This window comes from Agelaius tricolor, unplaced genomic scaffold, assembly GCF_023055355.1.
Source record: "Agelaius tricolor isolate 1412-34295 unplaced genomic scaffold, bAgeTri1.0.p SCAF_11, whole genome shotgun sequence".
NCBI classification, from domain to species: domain Eukaryota; kingdom Metazoa; phylum Chordata; class Aves; order Passeriformes; family Icteridae; genus Agelaius; species Agelaius tricolor.
The window spans coordinates 28691974-28710023 of record NW_027269271.1 but is presented as its reverse complement, the minus strand read 5'-3'; the positions used below and the strand labels follow the sequence as shown (position 1 = coordinate 28710023).

The following is an 18050-nucleotide window of genomic DNA, read 5'->3' as shown; positions in this document are numbered from 1 at the left end:
GGCTTTCAAAAAATATGAATAGCACTGTCTAGACACGTAAATGATGCATTTTGTGTGCAAAATGAAAATGTGTTGGATGGCTCAGTGTGCTGAGCTCACTTATCCAGGTGTTAATCCAGAGAGACTCTAGAAAGGGAATGGGAGTCACTTTGAAAGTGAACTCCCTTACAGGAAATGAGGACCTCGTAAACAATGTCAGAAAGGCAAAATGCCAGAGCTTTTGTGTAAAGAAAACGTGGCCACTGCCACCGTCAGTCTGTGGGTTGGTCTTTTCCAAGAAAAGAAATCCAAGAGCTGTTTGAGCCCCATGTTTCTTTTTTACTGTCTTAAGTCCTTTCTCACAGTAAATATACATCTTTGTACAAATCACGTTATATGTCCACTTTTTACTCCTTTTTCCTGCGAAAATCAGACCAGGCAGAAAGGTAGACTTTTTAAACTAAACTAATTTGAGCACCAACCTTTTTTTTAAGTTGTTATTTCTTGGGGGCGGGTGGAAAATTCTTTTGACACTTGAGATTCAATCCTGGAGCGAGATGCTGTGAAACGTTTCTCACATCACATGTCATAACCTCATCCCTCATTGTTAGCTGGGGATTTCTTTATGGGATGCCACCACTGCTGTCATGTCCTCAGTTATTTAGTTTGCTTAACTCATTGTTTGCCACACTTGCCACGGACCGTGCTGACATTTCTCATGGGGGCTGTGTTGGGGGCTGCTCTGGAGGCTCGGGCTGACTCTGGGTTTGACTCTGTAGCTTTTCCACGAGGAGCTGGCCCTGCAGTGGGTTGTGTGCAGCGGGAGCGTGCGGGAGGCGGCCCTGCAGCAGGCCTGGTTCTTCTTCGAGCTGATGGTGAGCAAACACCTCCCTGATGTCTCCCAGCCCCTGCTTTCAAACAGAGCCAGCCACAGCTGCAAGTGGCTCTGCTGTAATTTATATCCCCATAGGTGAAGAGCATGGTGCATCATCTGTATTTTGCTGACAAACTGGAAGCGCCGAGGAAGAATCGTTTCCCGGAGCGCTTCATGGATGACGTGTCTGCACTGGTCAGCACAATCGCTGGTGATATAGTCTCCCGCTTCCAGAAGGTGATGGCAAACAATTACACTGAGCCCAGCTCAGCCACCCCAGCCCTCCTGCCTCTTGTTTGCTTGAAAACACATAAGGTTCTTCATCTGCTTTCTGGTTTTCCTTCTCTCCAGGACACGGAAATGGTGGAGCGGCTCAACACCAGCCTCGCGTTTTTCCTCAATGATTTGTTGTCCATCATGGACAGAGGATTTGTTTTTGGTCTTATTAAGACCTGCTACAAACAGGTGAATGCAGATAAACATTGTGGCTTAACTGAACCGTGGCAGAGCCTGTTAGTGTTAGATTTCTCTGGACAGACAGTAAAGTATGGACACAGAATTCCACTGTTCAGGTCTTAGAGCAGGGCATTCGCAGAGGTGATTTAGGGTTTACGCCTCTCTGATTACACTGTTAACTGTTAATTAGGAGTCACTCCCTGGAGTGAATGGGCAGGCAGCAGGAAGGGAGAATTATTCCCTCTGCTCACCACCTTCAGAGTAATTGAATCAAAAATTAGTGGGAGGTTCTGTGAGGGAGCTCAGACTGTCGTAGTCTCTTAAGGACACGGTGACCCTGGGTGATCATGTTGATCACTGAGCTCCTCTTCCATCCTTTGGGGCATGCAGGGTGTCCTTCCCCATAAGGAGGGCTCCTCCCACATTTGCAGTGTGACAGGGAAATCAGCCTACATCACAAAGTTTTGTTTGACTACAAACATCCATTCTGATGCTGTGTACAGAGGAGATAACAGGGGATCAGTAAGAAGTGGGCTAAACTTAGACTCATTTTCCCTGTAGAGTCTAAAACATTCTCTGTAAGGGCAGAAGAACAGCAAGAGCATTTAAGATTTTAAGCTGCCTGCTGTATATTACATATATTATGTGTCATTAATTTTATTTTTATATATTAAAAATATATGTATAAAACCCAACCTGCATCTTGGAGCTATTAGTGCATCACACTGGTTCTCACAACTCCCTGCTGAAATCAATAGGATATGGGAATTACAGAATCAAAGAATGGTTTGGGTCGGAAAGGACCTTAAAGATGATCTTGTTCCAACCCCCCAACAGGTGAAGCCCACAGTTCTTCATTTGGTTATTTAAATACTACTGCTGTATAGATCGTGGATTGAGAGATATGTCTGGGATGTGTGTGGCTCCTGCAAATCAGGAACTGAATTTCTAACACAAAAAAAGTGCTGTGGACGTGGGTGTGACCATTTAATGACACCAAGCTCTGCAGTTCTTGCTTTGGGAGTGATTCTGGGGAGCAGGGGTGGGCCAGGGGGGCTCACCTTGCAGTTACACTCTCTTTTGGTGCTGACTGCAATGCTGTGGGCTGGATTTTCCAGGTGTCTTCAAAGGTGTATTCCTTAACAAATCCAAGCAGCCTGGCATCTCTGAAGCTGGACTTCCTGCGCATCATTTGCAGCCACGAGCACTATGTCACCTTGAACTTACCCTGCAGCTTGCTCACACCACCTGCATCTCCATCACCATCCGTGTCTTCAGCCACTTCCCAGGTACTGAGAAATTTGGGAAATACAAGTTGAGCTCAGAGCTGAGAATGAAATCCTCTGAGGCAGTTGTATCACTGTACCTTCAGTCCCTGTGGCTAATATTTTTGGAAGTGTTTATTTAGAAATCAGTTTTTCCTGCCACAGAGGTTCTGATTTCTTTTGAGTTTTTATTATTGAGGAAAGAGTGCCCGTATCCCTCTCCTGGTAGTGACCATACCCTGTCCTTGAGAACCTGGTCCTCTCTTGTGTTGGACAAACACAAATAAGCCATAAAATAAAATACTTTGTCCAGTGTTACCCTTTTCTGGCAACACAAGGGACTTCAAAGCTCTCTGCAGCTTAGTCCTGGCCTGCTCAGAAAAAGTAATTTGAATTAGTGTGTCATTCAAGTGGATTAAATTAATTAGTTGCAAAATCACGTAAACTAAATCAATTAAAGCCTTCTTCAGCCTGGATAAGAGCATCTTTGAGTTAAAAGTTTAACCAATCCACTTTTAAAGGTTATTTGGTTTAACTTTCCTAACAGGGGAAGACAGTAACAACAAACAGAATTAATGGAAGAGTTACTGAGCTGGGATGGAATTTAAGTGTAGATGTGCCTTGATCCAAATAGAAAAGGGAAAAGGCATGAGGTTGTCTTTAATTCTGAAAACTGCTTCTTGTGTATTTCCTAAGCTTTGACTCTGTTCATGATGCAGCTTCTGAAACTTGATTTTTTCAGAGTTCTGGGTTCTCCACAAATGTCCAAGACCAGAAGATTGCAAATATGTTTGAGTTGTCTGTGCCTTTCCGCCAGCAGCATTACCTGGCCGGGCTGGTGCTCACAGAACTGGCTGTCATTCTAGATCCTGATGCAGAAGGGTAAATCTTCACAAAGTTTTGTTTTTCCAAGAGCTTTCTGAAATTCCAAGCAAATGGTGGATGCAAAGAAAGTCCTGGCACGGCCAGAATTTACACAAATTAGTAAGCTATGATAAGAAAACAGTGGTTTAAGAATCTTCTTTCTTCTTGCCCCTTCTGTTTCTTCCTTATCCCAGACTCTGTAAACATGATTTCAATCACATTTTTCCAGCTGAGAAGAGGTAAAGAGGTTCCTGCTGGAGCCCCCAGATGCCACAGGGGCACTGCTGGAGCTCTGAAAGGAAAATAGCTTTTCTCAGATGTAACAGGAAAATAATTTCCAACATTTAGGAAGCCTCTCTTGCTGGTGGTTTTAAATGTTACAATATATTTTGCCTGTGGTTCTCCCAGCTCTTTTTAACTGTAAATTATGCATTGATGAGGCCCCTGTGGGTTATACAAATAGACAAATAGAGTCAAGCATGCAGAGTTTGTCAGTGACTCGCCTGGCTTGTGCAGCAAATAATTTTCTGCTCTAGTCCTGACATCCAGCCTGTTCCTTATGTTATTTAGGGCTGTTTTCTGCCTTGCCTCTTTAAAATGGGTTGCAATGGAAATTATTGATTGCTTCCACAGTCCTGAGTTCCCTCACAGACATTTTTCTCAAGGCGGACTCAGAAATATCAGCCGAGTCGACAAATGCTGATGATTCATGGTTAATTCTGCCCCTTTGCCAAGAGGTCTCTGGAGTTAAACATTCATTCTGTTTCCTCTTGGAGAAGAAAGTGATGCCATAAACTGGAATATTTTCCTGTATATATACATAACACGCTGCAGTCCCATTTGTTTGGCCTGAAATGGAAAAAGCAGCAAATCTTTACCCATATGTGCTGTCTGCAGAAATCCTTTTTGTGCCAGAGGAGCATCCTGCTCACTGGTTAGAAATCAGGCCCTGTCTCTGAGTGTGTTTGCCCTTGTTCTTCACAAACTTTCTGTTCTCTACCTGCCTACCAAGCCCTTAAGCCTGGCCCAGGATGGTGATCTGTGCACAGGGGAGTTTGCTGGTATCCCCTGGGGAGACAACTCCTCTCTCTATCAAGCCAGAAAAAGGCCCCTGGTACCAGTTCAGCTCTGGAGATGCATTTGGATCCAAGCTCCTGAATTTGGGGGCAGATGTATACCTGTAAAACATTTACTTCTTACTGTTTTCCAGAAAAAACCTGGAGTTTCAGGTTTGTTGACTTCTCAAGCCCAAACCCTCTGCATTTCTCCTGGTAGATCTATCAGATAGTAAACCAAGTGTGTTCAGATCTGCTCTTCCCTTGCTGTGAAGACTTTTAACAGTCATGCGTGATCACCAGAAGAGAGTGCTGGCACTTGCCTTCCATAAAATATTGTGGCCACCACTGGAGTAAGCTCAGAATTGTTCCCAGTTCATTATCCTGCAGCAGCAGTGGAAGGGCTGTTCAGCTAGTTGCTTATTGTGTTAGAGACCTGCTTTAGGCCTTGATAGGTGATCCAGAGCCTTAAATGTGTTCTGGCCTTGCTCTTTTTGCTCCACTATCAGGATATGTCTAGTTTTAGCTCATTTTATAAGAACTCTTTGGACTGAGTTGGACAGAGAAGGAGTCGGGTCCCTGGTGCCTGGAGGTGTGTGTTGGATGCATCCCTCAGTGTGACAGGGTGCAGAGCAGCCCTGCAGAGCACCTGCAGCTGAAAAACAGGACAAACAAAGCGTGCAGGGGAAGGGATCCAGCTGAATGTGACAGTCCCAGCAGCTGGGCCCTGCACAGTTGGCTCTGCAAACACTGCAGGGGTGCTTTGGCCATCACACACAGTGCCCACGCTGCCCATCTTGGCTGAGGGTGCAGGCCAGAAGTGAGAAAATCAGAATTCAGCCCTCAGAGTTCAGTGCCAGAGTCGCTTTTGCACAAGTGTGGGTGGGTGTTGACAGAAATCCAGGCCAGGGCTGAGATAAGGGAGGGGAGGGAGGGAGGCGAGATCGATTCGCTGCCTTATCAGGCAGGAAGAGCAGGGGGCTGCATTTCCTCCTCTCCACCAGGGATTGATCCACCACAGTGCCCACCCAGCTCTGGGAAAGTGACAAAGAAATCCATGGATCCCTAGGTTGGAATTACACAGCCTTGCTTGGATGTTTTCCCCATCTGCAGTTTTATGGCCTCTGGGATAGTTTCCCTTGAAATTTTAAAAACATGATTTAGGTGCCACTCCTTCAAAATGATACAAAGACTTTTCTTTATCCTTAATCTAAAGGAACCAGTCACTTAAATAAGCGTTTCCTTCCTAGTTGTTAAGGCTCTCACTAATTACACAAGCAAGCAATTTCAGGATCTCATTATGGCTTGATTAAAAGCCACAGGGAGGACCTGCAGCTCCAGTAGCTGATGTCCTCCCAAGCTGTACTGCTGCTTTATAGTCAACTTCAAACCCCCAAAAATCCAGTCAAAGCTTCTTTTTTTAACCAGAACTCACCTCTACTTTTCAGGTAAAGTGGATACTGCCTGAAATTCAGCACTTGTTTTAATACCTCAGGTCTGAACATTGCAGCTTATGTTTTGCTACTGCCTAATGTCTGAGCTTCCTTGGCTGCTTCATGCATGGGGTAAAGTGTCTTCTTGGCTGGTTTGCCTACAGAAGCAAATAGCTGCAGAGAGAACCTGCTATTTGCTCTGGGAGAGTTTTGCCTCTGCGTGGTGGCTGAGGGGATTGAAAGGAGCAGAGTCCTTGAGAGATTCAGGGGAGGTTTTGTGTTTTCAAGGAGGATCACACGTGGTGCTCTATAGAAGGGCTCTGCCAGTGTTTGCATCTGAATAATGACAGAAGCCCTTTTGGCTATTTTTCCTTCTATCCCTTCATGTCTTTGCCACTTTTTATTCAGAATTTTGGATCTGTAGTCTCCTGTTTTGGTTCAATATTTGCATGGGGTAGGGTGGGGAGCTGAAGCAGAAACTTCCTGATCATTTGATTAAAGCAATGTTCTGGTTTAGGAGGGTTTGTCTCTCTGTAAATGGTGTTAAATAACAACAGAAAAAGAATACAATCAATAGTTTTACTGAACCCACTGTCCTCTCAAGTTTCTCTCCCTGTTTTCCATATTCCCTAAGTTTTTCTAAGAGATTTTGGTAGATTCAGTGCTTCGGCATAGCAGTAACTGGGACTTTGAGGGTTTTTAATGGAATATAGGAGAGTGTTCACATTATATGGATGTGCTTTCCATGAGATATTTTTGCCCATTTTACAAGGCACAGTGAAAAACCAGCCAACCATCTGTAAAATCCATGGGAGATCAAAAAAACCCATGCAGCGGCAGTTCGCCTGAAGTTAAAAATAAAAAACGGGATTTTTTTTTTTTTTTTCCCTTTTTGAAGCCCCTTAGTTTTAAAAGAGAGTTTGCTTTGAAGATATTAACTAATGTGCATGACCCAACTGTCTTTTAACAGATTATTTGGATTGCATAAGAAGGTCATCAACATGGTACACAACCTGCTGTCCAGCCACGACTCGGACCCGCGGTACGCTGACCCCCAGGTAAAGGCCCGGGTGGCAATGCTGTATCTACCTCTGATTGGCGTGATCATGGAAACTGTGCCTCAGCTCTATGACTTCACAGGTATTTGATATTCTCTGCCTTGCCTGTCTGCTCACCAGACTTGGGTGTTTGGGTTCTGAAATTAAATTATGAACACCTTTGCTGTCGGATGAGGTTGTTTCTGAATTGTGATTTGGACATTTTTTTTGTGTTTCTTTTCACTTGCAAAGTGTGTCTTCAGTGCCTGTTAACACTCAAAAGTTGCATTTGCCCACTTGTTAGCATGAAATTTAAAAAAAGCAGTGTGCTTTAGTTGACCTCCTACTGGCTGATGTAAATGCAAAGTCAGCTTCCATCTGTATCTCTGACTTGCTTGAAAAGTCTCCCCTCTCACTGTACCAGAGTCCCTAAATCGAAAGGATAAGCAGAGTTCCTAATTCCAAAGGATAAGCAGAGTTCCTCTTCTTCCTCCTATCATGTGCTCCATCAGCAGTTCATTTTCAGGGCTGCTTTGCAAAGTGTCCCAAAGAGCAGCAGAGGTTATTTCAAATCAGGGCAGGGAGTCCAGTCAGGAATAGTTTGGAATTTAGAGTTCTCCTCTACATCCTCTGAGTTTCATGACACAATAAAGCTGCAAGAAGGGATTTAGAGTATTCAAAGGGACAAAAGGTCTGTTGTCCCTTGTTAGAAGGGTTTTAGGCACTGAGGTTGTGTAGGTTGCATTTGGGAATTGCTTTCTTTGCTTTCATGGCCTCAAATCATTGTCCTGTTCTTTGCAGGATCTCTCGAGTGGGATGATTTTCAGTTTGATTTCCCAGTTCAGTGAGACCAGCAGTGTGGATGGAGTCTGGGGGGTGAAGCCTTGATTTGGGGCTTGACTAAAATCCTGTATTTCTCTGCAGAGAGCCACAACCAGCGGGGGAGGCCGAGCTGTGTTGCCGTGGACGATTACGAGAGCGAGGGTGGCAGCATGATCAGCCAGACAGTGGCCATGGCCATTGCAGGGACTTCTGTCCCCCAGCTCACCAGGCCCAGCAGTTTCCTACTCCCTTCTTCGGTACAAATCCATTTCCTGACCCTCAGTCTGTGTCAACCAGCAAATACCCAGCAGGCTCTGTGGGGACCCACATCAGTTTGTAGTTGGGTGTGCAGAGGGGCAACAAGGGGGACAAAGCACATTTGCATGTCGCTGTGTGTGTATCAGAGGGGCATAAGAAAATGCCAAGGAGGGATAGGAATCAACAAACCTCAGAAAGTGGGAGAATTCTCTTTCCTGATAAAGAAGCAATCCTATAAAAGCTCTGTGAAGTGCAGTAGTCACTCTGAGCTTTAAACCCTAAGAACAAATTCTACCCCAGGTAAATCCTACGTGGCTGAGGACAAGGAGGAGCCGTGTTCCCTGTTGTCTGCACAGAGAGGGAATCCTGATTCTGGTAGCAGGCAGACCCTCCCATTTCTGCCTTCTCCTGCCTTTACTCCAGGACCACAGCCCCTCCCCATTTTGCTGGGGTTTAGGTGCACTCTCAGTGAGACCCTGAGAGATGCATGAGATAACATGGAGCCCCTCTGCTTAACCCCTGAGCTGCTGAGGTTATTACAGTTACCTCAAGGGATGAACCTCACTCTGTGGTGGTGGGAATGTGAAGCCCTGTCCTGACCTGTGTTTCAGAGTGGCAGGCAGCACTCCACCTTCTCAACAGAGTCCAGCCGCAGCCTCCTCATCTGCCTGCTGTGGGTGCTGAAGAACGCAGACGAGAGCGTCCTGCAGAAGTGGTTCACTGACCTGTCAGTGCTGCAGCTCAACCGCCTGCTGGACCTGCTCTATCTCTGTGTCTCCTGCTTTGAGTACAAGGTACTGCCCAGCTGGAACCCCCTGCAATCCCTCCCGGGCCCTGCCGAGGACCTTTACGCTCCCACCCTTTACACGACTGCAGAAAGGCATTTCCTGCTCTCTCCAAAGTATTTCCTGTATTCACAATCCCAAGGCCAGGATTTTCCCATGTTTACTTCCCAGCCATGTGAGTGTCTGTGCCTTGCTCCACTTCTCAAGCAGTTTGTGCTGCTTGTCCCTCATCTGGGAACTGCTGCAGTGCCACTTTGAAAAGAGAGTTTTCTGTAGCAATGCTGGAATTTGAGTGTATTAATCTGTATTCCTTTCTTACTGCATGTCTGTAGATATTTTGAGTTGTTAACTCATAGCAAATATCCCAATTTGAAAAATCTTCCCTCATGGTTTTGTTTGGAACTTGCAGGGTAAGAAAGTGTTTGAAAGAATGAACAGTCTGACGTTTAAGAAGTCAAAAGACATGAGAGCCAAACTTGAAGAAGCAATTTTGGGCAGCATAGGGGCAAGGCAGGAAATGGTCCGAAGAAGTAGAGGACAGCTGGGTAAGTAAAGGAGTCCTCTGTGCCATCCCTTTTCTTCCAAAAGCTGCTCCTCCCATCCCCAACAATTATTTGCACCTATCTGTGGTGTAGGATACAAAGAGGCCCCTAGGAAAGCTGTTTGCAGCATCCTTCCCTGGGTCTGCAAAATCTCTACACCTTTCCTAAATTGCAGGCACTTTATTTGCTACTTGATTGCCTTTTTAAGTAACATCACATCTCATGTATGGGGTGTTCTTGCTTTATTTTTTTCCAGTGTAGCATCTTCTGGAGAGTCCTGGAAAACAAACTGCCTGATTTTGCTCTGACAGCTCTGAAAATGCCTGGGCATTTCTGCTGACTTAGGGAGACTTGAAATAGCTGTAGTTGGACTAACAGGCTCCTTCTGATGATTTCTACTGTTTGTAAAACCCAGTAATTTTTAGGAACACTCAAAATTCAAAGGGTGGCCTAGGGTTAGGACAAGAATCAGAGCTGTGGTTTTGTCTCCTGGTCTGCCACACGAGCCTGTCCTTGTGGGCTAAGGTGGAAAAGTAGTTTAGAGCCATAATTAAGGAATCACTTCAGAGATGGGAACCTTTATTTTTTTCTTAATGTGGCTGGATTACTTTTATTACTTGAAATTCCCCTGCCCTCCCAGCAATGAGAATAAAAGATTGTGAGGTGGAAAGGGGGGGTCTTGGCACCGCCCTGAGAACATTCCTGGGTGCCAGTCAAGGACAGCAGTGTTGGAAAGCTGAGGGTTGGCACACTCAGGCTCCTTGTGCAGTCCAAGGAAGGGACTCCTCTCACCAGTGAGTGCCTCAGCTGCCTCTCTGTGTCTCATGCCACTCAGCAGTGACAGAGTTAGGGCCATGTAAACATCCTGGGTGAGTGGCACAGAGCCTCAGGCTCTAGAAAATCATCTTTGTTGCCACCTGGAGCTGCTGCTCGTGCAGCTGAAGTGAGCATCAGCTGACTGCTGTTGTTTTGCTGTTTCCCTGCAGAGAGGAGCCCTTCTGGGAGTGCCTTTGGAAGTCAAGAGAACCTGAGATGGAGAAAGGATATGACTCACTGGCGGCAGAACACCGAGAAGCTTGACAAGTAACTCTGCCTTTTCCTTCTGCTCTACCCCTGTGCCAGGCCTGTGAGAGCAGGGTCCCCCTCCCCACAGAAGGTCACTGCCAGCTCAGGTTTGAGCCCTCAGATGCACAGGGCTGGCATTGCAAAAAAAAAAAGGCAAACAAATAGCTTTTACTCCAACACTGCCCTCCCCACTCTTTGCCTTTCTGCTGTCCCTTGCTTCCTTAGACTTCCAAATCAGATTTAAAGAGATTTATACGATCCATTACTGTCTTAAAACCCTGCCCTAAGCTGTAATTTAGAGGGAAGATCCATTAAGAGTTTCCACAGATAGCATTTATATCTCATGTCATATTTCCTTTATTCCATAAGAGCATTCTGGAGTTCTCAAAGCTCGCTTTCCTTTCCTGTCCTAATCCATCACTTTGATTGTTTTTCCACATGTGCTGTGCTTTTAGAAGCCACAAACCAGCCAGGTACTGTAGCATTGGTGTGCAGTTCTTACAAATTGCCATTTTGTACATCTGCAGACTCAATCATCACAGCATTGTTTGTGATGCTTGGCAGAACTTCTCAGTGTGTGTGTGCAACTGACTGGAATGAGCTCTTTTGGCTTATTACACCCATTTCCTTGAAAATTCCCTCTCTTGGTGTGGTTTAATCCAGAGGGCTCAGGAGTTGTGTTTGAGCTTTGCTGTGCACGTTTTCTGTCTCCTCAAATTGCAACCTGTAGTCTCCATCCTCCCAGCAAAAGAATTGTTCCTTATCCTAGGGAAGCAACCTCAGCCCGAGGGAAGCTCTGAAGAAACTGAGGAATGGGATCCTCAGAGCCCACATGGAGATCAGGCCAAATTTTATCCTTGCAGACATTGACTCTTCCTGGACTAGAAAGCTATTCTTCACAGCCTTTCATTGTTTTGTCCCACACAAAAATGTAATTTCTCCTTATGACAAGTGGTGGCTTTTTGTCCAAGGCTCCAGTCCTGTTGAGTCATTGGGAAAGCCAAATGACCAGGGTATTTCACCCTGCTGATGAAGTGATGTAGATATAAATTCCAGAGTCACACCAGATTAGAATTTGGCCTGAAAGACTCAGCAGCTCACTGCCAACACTGGGTCTGAGTCCCGTCGTTCCCAGAAGGACCTCGAGTACACATCTAACAGCTGTGGAATTCCTTGGTGGTCAAAGGATGGTGTCTCACCTCACAAAATGAGCTGCTTAGATAAAATAAAACTCTCTAGAGCTGCTTTCTAACCCCTGCTTGCTGTGACTGGCTCTGCTGTGTCCTGTGTGTGTAGGTAGAGCCTGGCCCTTTGAAACCCCATAAACAAGACTTTTCACTTCAAAAGCTCTGCACAGCTGTCTTTTTATGCAGATAGTATTATTTTATGGGGATTCAGGTTCCTGGAGATGTTGGGGGTGTGAGCCAGCTCCCAGAAGATGTGGAGTGTGGCAGAGAAGGACTGCTGCAATACGGCTCCAAGAGCCAAATAATTTCTCCCTCTTTCTGTGTGTTTTTTCTGGGATTTTGGTCACCCTGCTGCTGGGCTTTGGCCTGGCACGAGTCTGTCAGTGATGGCACCTGTGGCAGGGCAGGCCAGGGTTGTGCTCTTTGAGTACAGCCCTGGATCTGTGCCCAGTGCAGCTGGTGCCACTGGAAGGGGCTGGGTGTGCTGAATTCCTGGAGCCACAGGTGTGAGTGGGTGTCTGGACTCTGCAAGGCTTTCCAGGAAAACAAGTGCCTGGCATGGAACAGCAAAACCTTGTCCTTCAGCTGAGAGAGGAAGTTGTGCTTCAGGGATTAAACACAGTGTAGCTTGGAGAGATAAGATTGCAGCCTGGCAGGCTGCAGTGTGCTGCTCCCAGGGGGAGTGCAGGTTCCCAGCTCGTGTAGCACCACCGTGTGTCCACAGCATAAAGCCACATGTCCTGTTCCTGGTTGTGCTGTCGCATGCCTAACGATGCTGCTGAGCCAGTTTGGAGTTGGACTGGGCTTCTAAACTGTTGTTGTGTTCCTGGGAGAGTAGTGAAGTGTCAGAGAGCAGTGTGAGCTCTCCAAGCATGATGAACGTGAAGCCTCTGTAAGTCTGTACTTGTAAAAAAACTGAGTTTTCCTTCCTGTCCTCTCAGGGGGTGCATTGAAATATCTTTGTGGTGTTGTCCAGTGATAAATATGCAAACTGTAACTGGGAGTTTCCTGCTAGTGAGAGAACATTTTTGACTGGAAAATATGTAGGTCTGTTCCTAAATCAGGAAGTAATTTTATTTCTTTGTTTTCTCTGATCAGGTCAAGGGCAGAGATAGAACACGAAGCACTCATCGACGGGAATCTTGCAACAGAAGCCAACCTGATAATTTTGGATACTCTAGAGATAGTTGTACAGGTGAGGCTGATAAGAAAATGGAGATGTAATGGCATTGCAGTCACCTGGCCAGGCAGCACTTGGTTAAACAGAACTGCCTCAGTGCTGAGAGAATTGTTCAGCTGCAGCAGCAAGGGGGTGATGCCTCTCCAAATCCCAGCCTGGAACAATCTGGTTTTACATTCCAATACCTTCCTTCAGTCTTGAAATTGAAATTTGAAGAGTCTCCTTTCCTTGTAGTATAAGAAATTGTTATTCAGGAATGAATTGTAAAAATTTCCAAATCTTGCCCTATCCCAAACAGTTCCTCCAGTTTTCCCCCAAACCTGCCTCAAATCACTGGGATCCAGGTCAGCCTCCTGGACCTGTACTCACTTTGTCCCCTGATTTCTGTACAGATGAACCTGGGCACGGACTGGAAGCAGGCAGGACCATGCTTCCCAAATCCACCTCTGATCTGCAGAGAGACCCAGGAATCCCAAGGATTGTTCATGTGTTCCTCACCTGGGGGTTGCCTCAGAACGGGGCTGTTTGGCAGGCCCAGCTAAGTGGGTCATTTCCCCACGCAAAGGGCTTTTGGTCAGAGCTATTTGCACTCTCCCACATGGACAGGCACACAGGAGGTTCATTTTTCTTGTGGAATCTTGGTTTCCCTTTTTCTCATGGAATCTTGTTTTCCCTTTTTCTCATGGTATCTTGTTTTCCCTGTTTCTCATGGAGTCCTGGTTTCCTTTGCAGACCGTGTCGGTGACGGAGTCCAAGGAGAGCATCCTCGGCGGGGTGCTCAAAGTGCTGCTGCACAGCATGGCCTGCAACCAAAGTGCCCTTTACCTCCAGCACTGCTTTGCCACACAGAGAGCTTTGGTCTCCAAGGTGAATCCCCTGTGGGGGCACAAATCCCCCCTGAGCAGCACTGAGGGAGGAAAGCGCTGTTCCTTCCTTTGTATGGGGCCACTTCCCCAAGCAATTATTATTTTGGGCAGTGTTAATTTTCAGGCAGCATAGCCAGGCCTGGTTTTCATGGGCAGTACCTGCATTTCTGCATTTTGGGCTTGGCTGCAGCAAAAAGGGCAGCTCACACACCATGGCTGGGATGTGAATTCCTGCTGGCTGGCACTGAGTGGGAAAAGGGGAGCTCTGCTCAGTGGGGGGAGCTCAAGGCACAGGTGGGGTTTAAGCTGGACAGATCTCACTTTAAATGGATTTGTTTCCCAGTTTCTGTAGGTGTGCAGGGAGAAGCTCAAAGTTTTAAGCCTGAGATTTTGGGAGTGATGTAAATCATTGTGAGGGTGTAGATGTAGGAGCAAGTTGGAGTGGAAGATAAAATGAGTTGCCTTCCAGTGCTGCCAGTTTTGCCTTACTGTAAAGTGATTGAAATGAGCATCCTTCCCCCAAAACAGAAGGGGTTGGGCTCCCTCTCATTGCAGTGCACCCTCACTGTTGCCTGTTTGTCTGAGTGCTCATTCCTGCCTGTTCCGATTTCCTCCCCTGCTGTTTTCCAGTTCCCTGAGCTGCTGTTTGAGGAGGAGACAGAGCAGTGTGCAGACCTGTGCCTGAGGCTCCTGAGGCACTGCAGCAGCAGCATTGGCCCCATCAGGTCCCACGCCAGTGCCTCCCTGTACCTCCTCATGAGGCAGAACTTCGAGATCGGGAACGTGAGTCCTGCTGCTCTCCCTGGCTTATTGCAGATAACGGGGCTGGGGCTGCTGGCTGTGGGTGCAGTCCCCCACAGAACTGGGGGGCACCCTGCTTCTGGCCAGGGCCTGGGAGGGGATTGACAGCAAAGATAATGGGATTAAAGTTTTTTAAAGGCTTGACCGAATCAAAACTAACTGGGATCAAGGATGTTTCATGAGAGTATCATCCTGTTCAGAGTGTGTGAGAGGACACCATGTGAAAACAGACAACATTAATATTTTTGCAGGAGAACCTTTATCTGGAACTAAATAATCATCAGATTTTGATGTTTGGCTGCACCAGGTTGATTCTAATCACTGCTCTGAGACAGCCTTTCTTGCAAAACTTCAGTTTTCTTTCTCTGTTGGGTCAGGAGGAGGGTGCCATGAACAAAGCACTGCTATTGCACTGTCTCCAGGCTGCTGAAATACCATAACAACATCTCTGTTGCAGAACTTTGCCAGAGTGAAGATGCAGGTGACCATGTCCCTCTCATCCCTGGTGGGGACATCCCAGAACTTCAATGAAGAATTCCTGCGGCGTTCCCTCAAGACTATTCTGACATATGCTGAGGAGGATCTGGAACTTAGGGAGACAACATTTCCTGACCAGGTAAAAGACAGAAACCACAAGACATGCAATATATAATTCATTAACAGGCTGTGCCTAAACTTCAATCTAGAACTGGAATTTGCTGGCGTTCCTGGAAAGGGTTTGGGTTTTGGTATTTTTAATCATCTAATCACATAAAACTCAGGTCTTTGATTAGTTCTGACAAGATGCAAAAATTCAGAGTGCCTGTGTTCCTCACATAACAATGTGTAGCTCAATTCCCAATGCCAGTTCCTTACAACAGCTTATTTTTCACAGGTCCAGGATTTAGTGTTCAACCTCCATATGATCCTGTCAGACACAGTTAAAATGAAGGAGCACCAGGAAGATCCAGAAATGCTGATTGACCTGATGTACAGGTAGAGTTGGCACTGTAGGGACAGGAGATGTCAGTGCTCCGCGTGGGTTTGGGCTCAGATGCTGCACATTGGGGCACTTACAGGACTTGATTGTGGAGCAGGTTGGGTCTCACTGCTCACAGACCAATCTATGCCTGTCTGTTGTGTTTGACTGTGGTGCTGAGAGGTTTTGTTTGGCATTTGGGCAGCTTATCTTGGCTAAAAGGAGTTTTCATTCCCCAGCCACCCCTGGAAATCTCATCTTCCACCTGAGTAGGGAACTCTCCCTGCTTGCTTCAGGGAAAGCTTGGGGGTCTTCCAGCACTTGCTTGCCCAGAAGGCTTTTTGGTGGTACATACAATGGTATCCATATGCAAAAGATATTCCAGAGCCAAGTTAAGCTCCCAAGTGCCAAATTTCATGGTGCTGTCTGCACAAACGGCCCTGAGGGCTTCTTAGTGGTCAGCAGAGGTTTTGTTGTAGGGAGCCAGGCAGGTGTGCTCTGATTGTGCCACACCTTTGGATTGCCACCAGTCTCAGGTGAAACATGGGCTTTGGGCAGGAGCTTCAGCATCACCACTGCTCACCCACCACTAACTGGCTCAGAAATCTGTAGTTCAGGGTGGCTTCCATCTCAACAGCTTCTTGTCTCAGGGATTTCCAGACAGCACCAAGGGGGTTGGTGTTTAAGCAGAAGTGACTAAACACAGTGTGAAAAAACCATGCTGAAGGGCTGTGCTGGTTCAGAAGGAAAGGACATGGAAGCACAGAGGTTTTGTCTCCCTTTAGGATTGCCAAGGGCTACCAGAATTCCCCTGACCTGAGGCTGACGTGGCTGCAGAACATGGCAGGGAAACATTCTGAGAGGAGCAACCACGCCGAGTCTGCCCAGTGCCTGGTGCACTCTGCAGCCCTGGTGGCCGAGTACCTGAGCATGCTGGAGGACAGGAAGTACCTCCCTGTGGGCTGTGTGACATTCCAGGTGGGCATCATCCTCTCTAAGGGCTTTTTGGGCTTTGCTGCTGAGCTACAAAGTGTTTCCATGTGCTGGGAGTTCTGTGCCTACATCCTCAAGCCATGCTCACTGTTTGTTGCATGAATGAGATGCTGCTCTGTGAGGAAATGTGTATTTTATACAGATCCTCTACAAAAATAGATGTATTTTATATATACACTGCAAAAATAGCAGTATTTTACATATATACTCTACAAAAATAGATATATTTTATATATACACTACAAAAATAGCAATATTTTACATATATACTCTATAAACATAGAAAACCGTATTTTACGTATATACTCCACAAAAATAGAAAGCTATATTTTATATATATACTCTACAAAAATAGAAAGCCACCTCTACAGAAATTCCAGGATTTGACTGCCTTTCAAAGTATTGAAAGTTGAGTGTTGTTTGAATTGAGTAAATATATTTTTATCTCTTGTATCTCCCCAGAACATATCTTCCAATGTTTTGGAAGAGTCAGCAGTTTCTGATGACGTTGTGTCCCCGGATGAAGAAGGAATCTGTTCTGGGAAGTATTTTACAGAAGCTGGCCTGGTGGGATTGCTGGAACAGGCTGCAGCATCTTTCTCCATGGTAGAAGACTTTCATTTCTTTACTTCCCTTCTCCAGCAACCTCACACTGCTGGGCAGTAGGAAGGAAAATGTTTTCTCTCGAGTGTGTAATGCTATTGTAAATGCTTCATTTGCACAGAACAGTTGGAGTTTTAATTGTTTAAAACAGCCTGGTTTGCCCTCTGGAGTAAACCAAGGAAAAGGAGTGAATTAATTCCCATGGCACAACATGAAGTGTCATTCAGTGGGGTTAAGCACAAGTAGCAATAAATCCAGAGCAAAAACCTGGGGTTCCTGCTGAGCCCCTCTGTGCAGTGACTGCCCACAATAGGCTGGACCCATTCCAGGAGAGAGATCCTGAGCATCTTCCCAAGCCCATCTCTTCTGGGGTGCCAGAAGTGGATGCAGAAGTCAAACAGGCTGAAGATGCACTGAACAGAAAAAGCTGAAATGTGCACTTGAGCTTTTCCATATTTAATGCCCATAGGTTTGGTTAGGATTGTTTACTCCTGTGCCTGTGTCCATCCAAAATATCCCAGGATTGGTTATATTAATGATCCTAATTACTGGCAGCAAGGTGTAATGCACCAGGCTCTTGATTTCAGGGGTAACTGAGGATTTTATTCCATTTATCTCTGGGTGCATTTCAAGAAATGAAGTGATTATCCCACAGTGGAGTCTCAGCCACCTTTTCATTTTGCAGTTTTATCATTTAAATGCTGTGTGTGTTATTCTGGCTGTTGAATTGATGGAGCAATCTGATGGGCCTTATTTTTGTAGGCTGGCATGTATGAAGCAGTTAATGAGGTTTACAAAGTCCTTATTCCTATTCATGAAGCCAACAGAGATGCCAAGAAGTTGTCTACTATTCATGGTAAACTGCAGGAAGCATTCAGCAAGATTGTTCACCAGGTAATGGTTTGAATTTTCAGCTGCAGGGTGAATTGTGAAGAAACTTCAAATGCTCAGTGCAAGGAAAATGAAAAACCATTATTCAGATTCCAGAGAATTGTCAAATGATGATCCACAGTAAATACAAGGATCA

The 18050-nt window shown here is 46.0% G+C and overlaps 1 protein-coding gene across 14 annotated transcripts in view; it reads left to right on the top strand.

Moving 5' to 3' along the window:
- Positions 1–18050, top strand: part of DOCK7 (dedicator of cytokinesis 7) — a 95790-nt gene that overhangs the window by 64465 nt on the left and 13275 nt on the right. For 7 of the 14 annotated variants that reach the window (XM_071436902.1, XM_071436899.1, XM_071436893.1 and 4 more), the window contains 19 exons: positions 759–854; positions 950–1090; positions 1205–1318; positions 2428–2598; positions 3317–3456; positions 6897–7066; positions 7888–8042; positions 8655–8837; positions 9238–9373; positions 10357–10453; positions 10891–10908; positions 12721–12817; positions 13535–13669; positions 14299–14451; positions 14927–15085; positions 15344–15444; positions 16213–16405; positions 16883–17026; positions 17786–17917. In XM_071436902.1, the coding sequence (XP_071293003.1) occupies positions 759–854; positions 950–1090; positions 1205–1318; positions 2428–2598; positions 3317–3456; positions 6897–7066; positions 7888–8042; positions 8655–8837; positions 9238–9373; positions 10357–10453; positions 10891–10908; positions 12721–12817; positions 13535–13669; positions 14299–14451; positions 14927–15085; positions 15344–15444; positions 16213–16405; positions 16883–17026; positions 17786–17917 (2535 nt within the window). The remainder of the gene's footprint in view (positions 1–758; positions 855–949; positions 1091–1204; positions 1319–2427; positions 2599–3316; positions 3457–6896; positions 7067–7887; positions 8043–8654; positions 8838–9237; positions 9374–10356; positions 10454–10890; positions 10909–12720; positions 12818–13534; positions 13670–14298; positions 14452–14926; positions 15086–15343; positions 15445–16212; positions 16406–16882; positions 17027–17785; positions 17918–18050) is intronic. The other 7 variants (XM_071436904.1, XM_071436903.1, XM_071436906.1 and 4 more) reach the window with 1 other exon arrangement.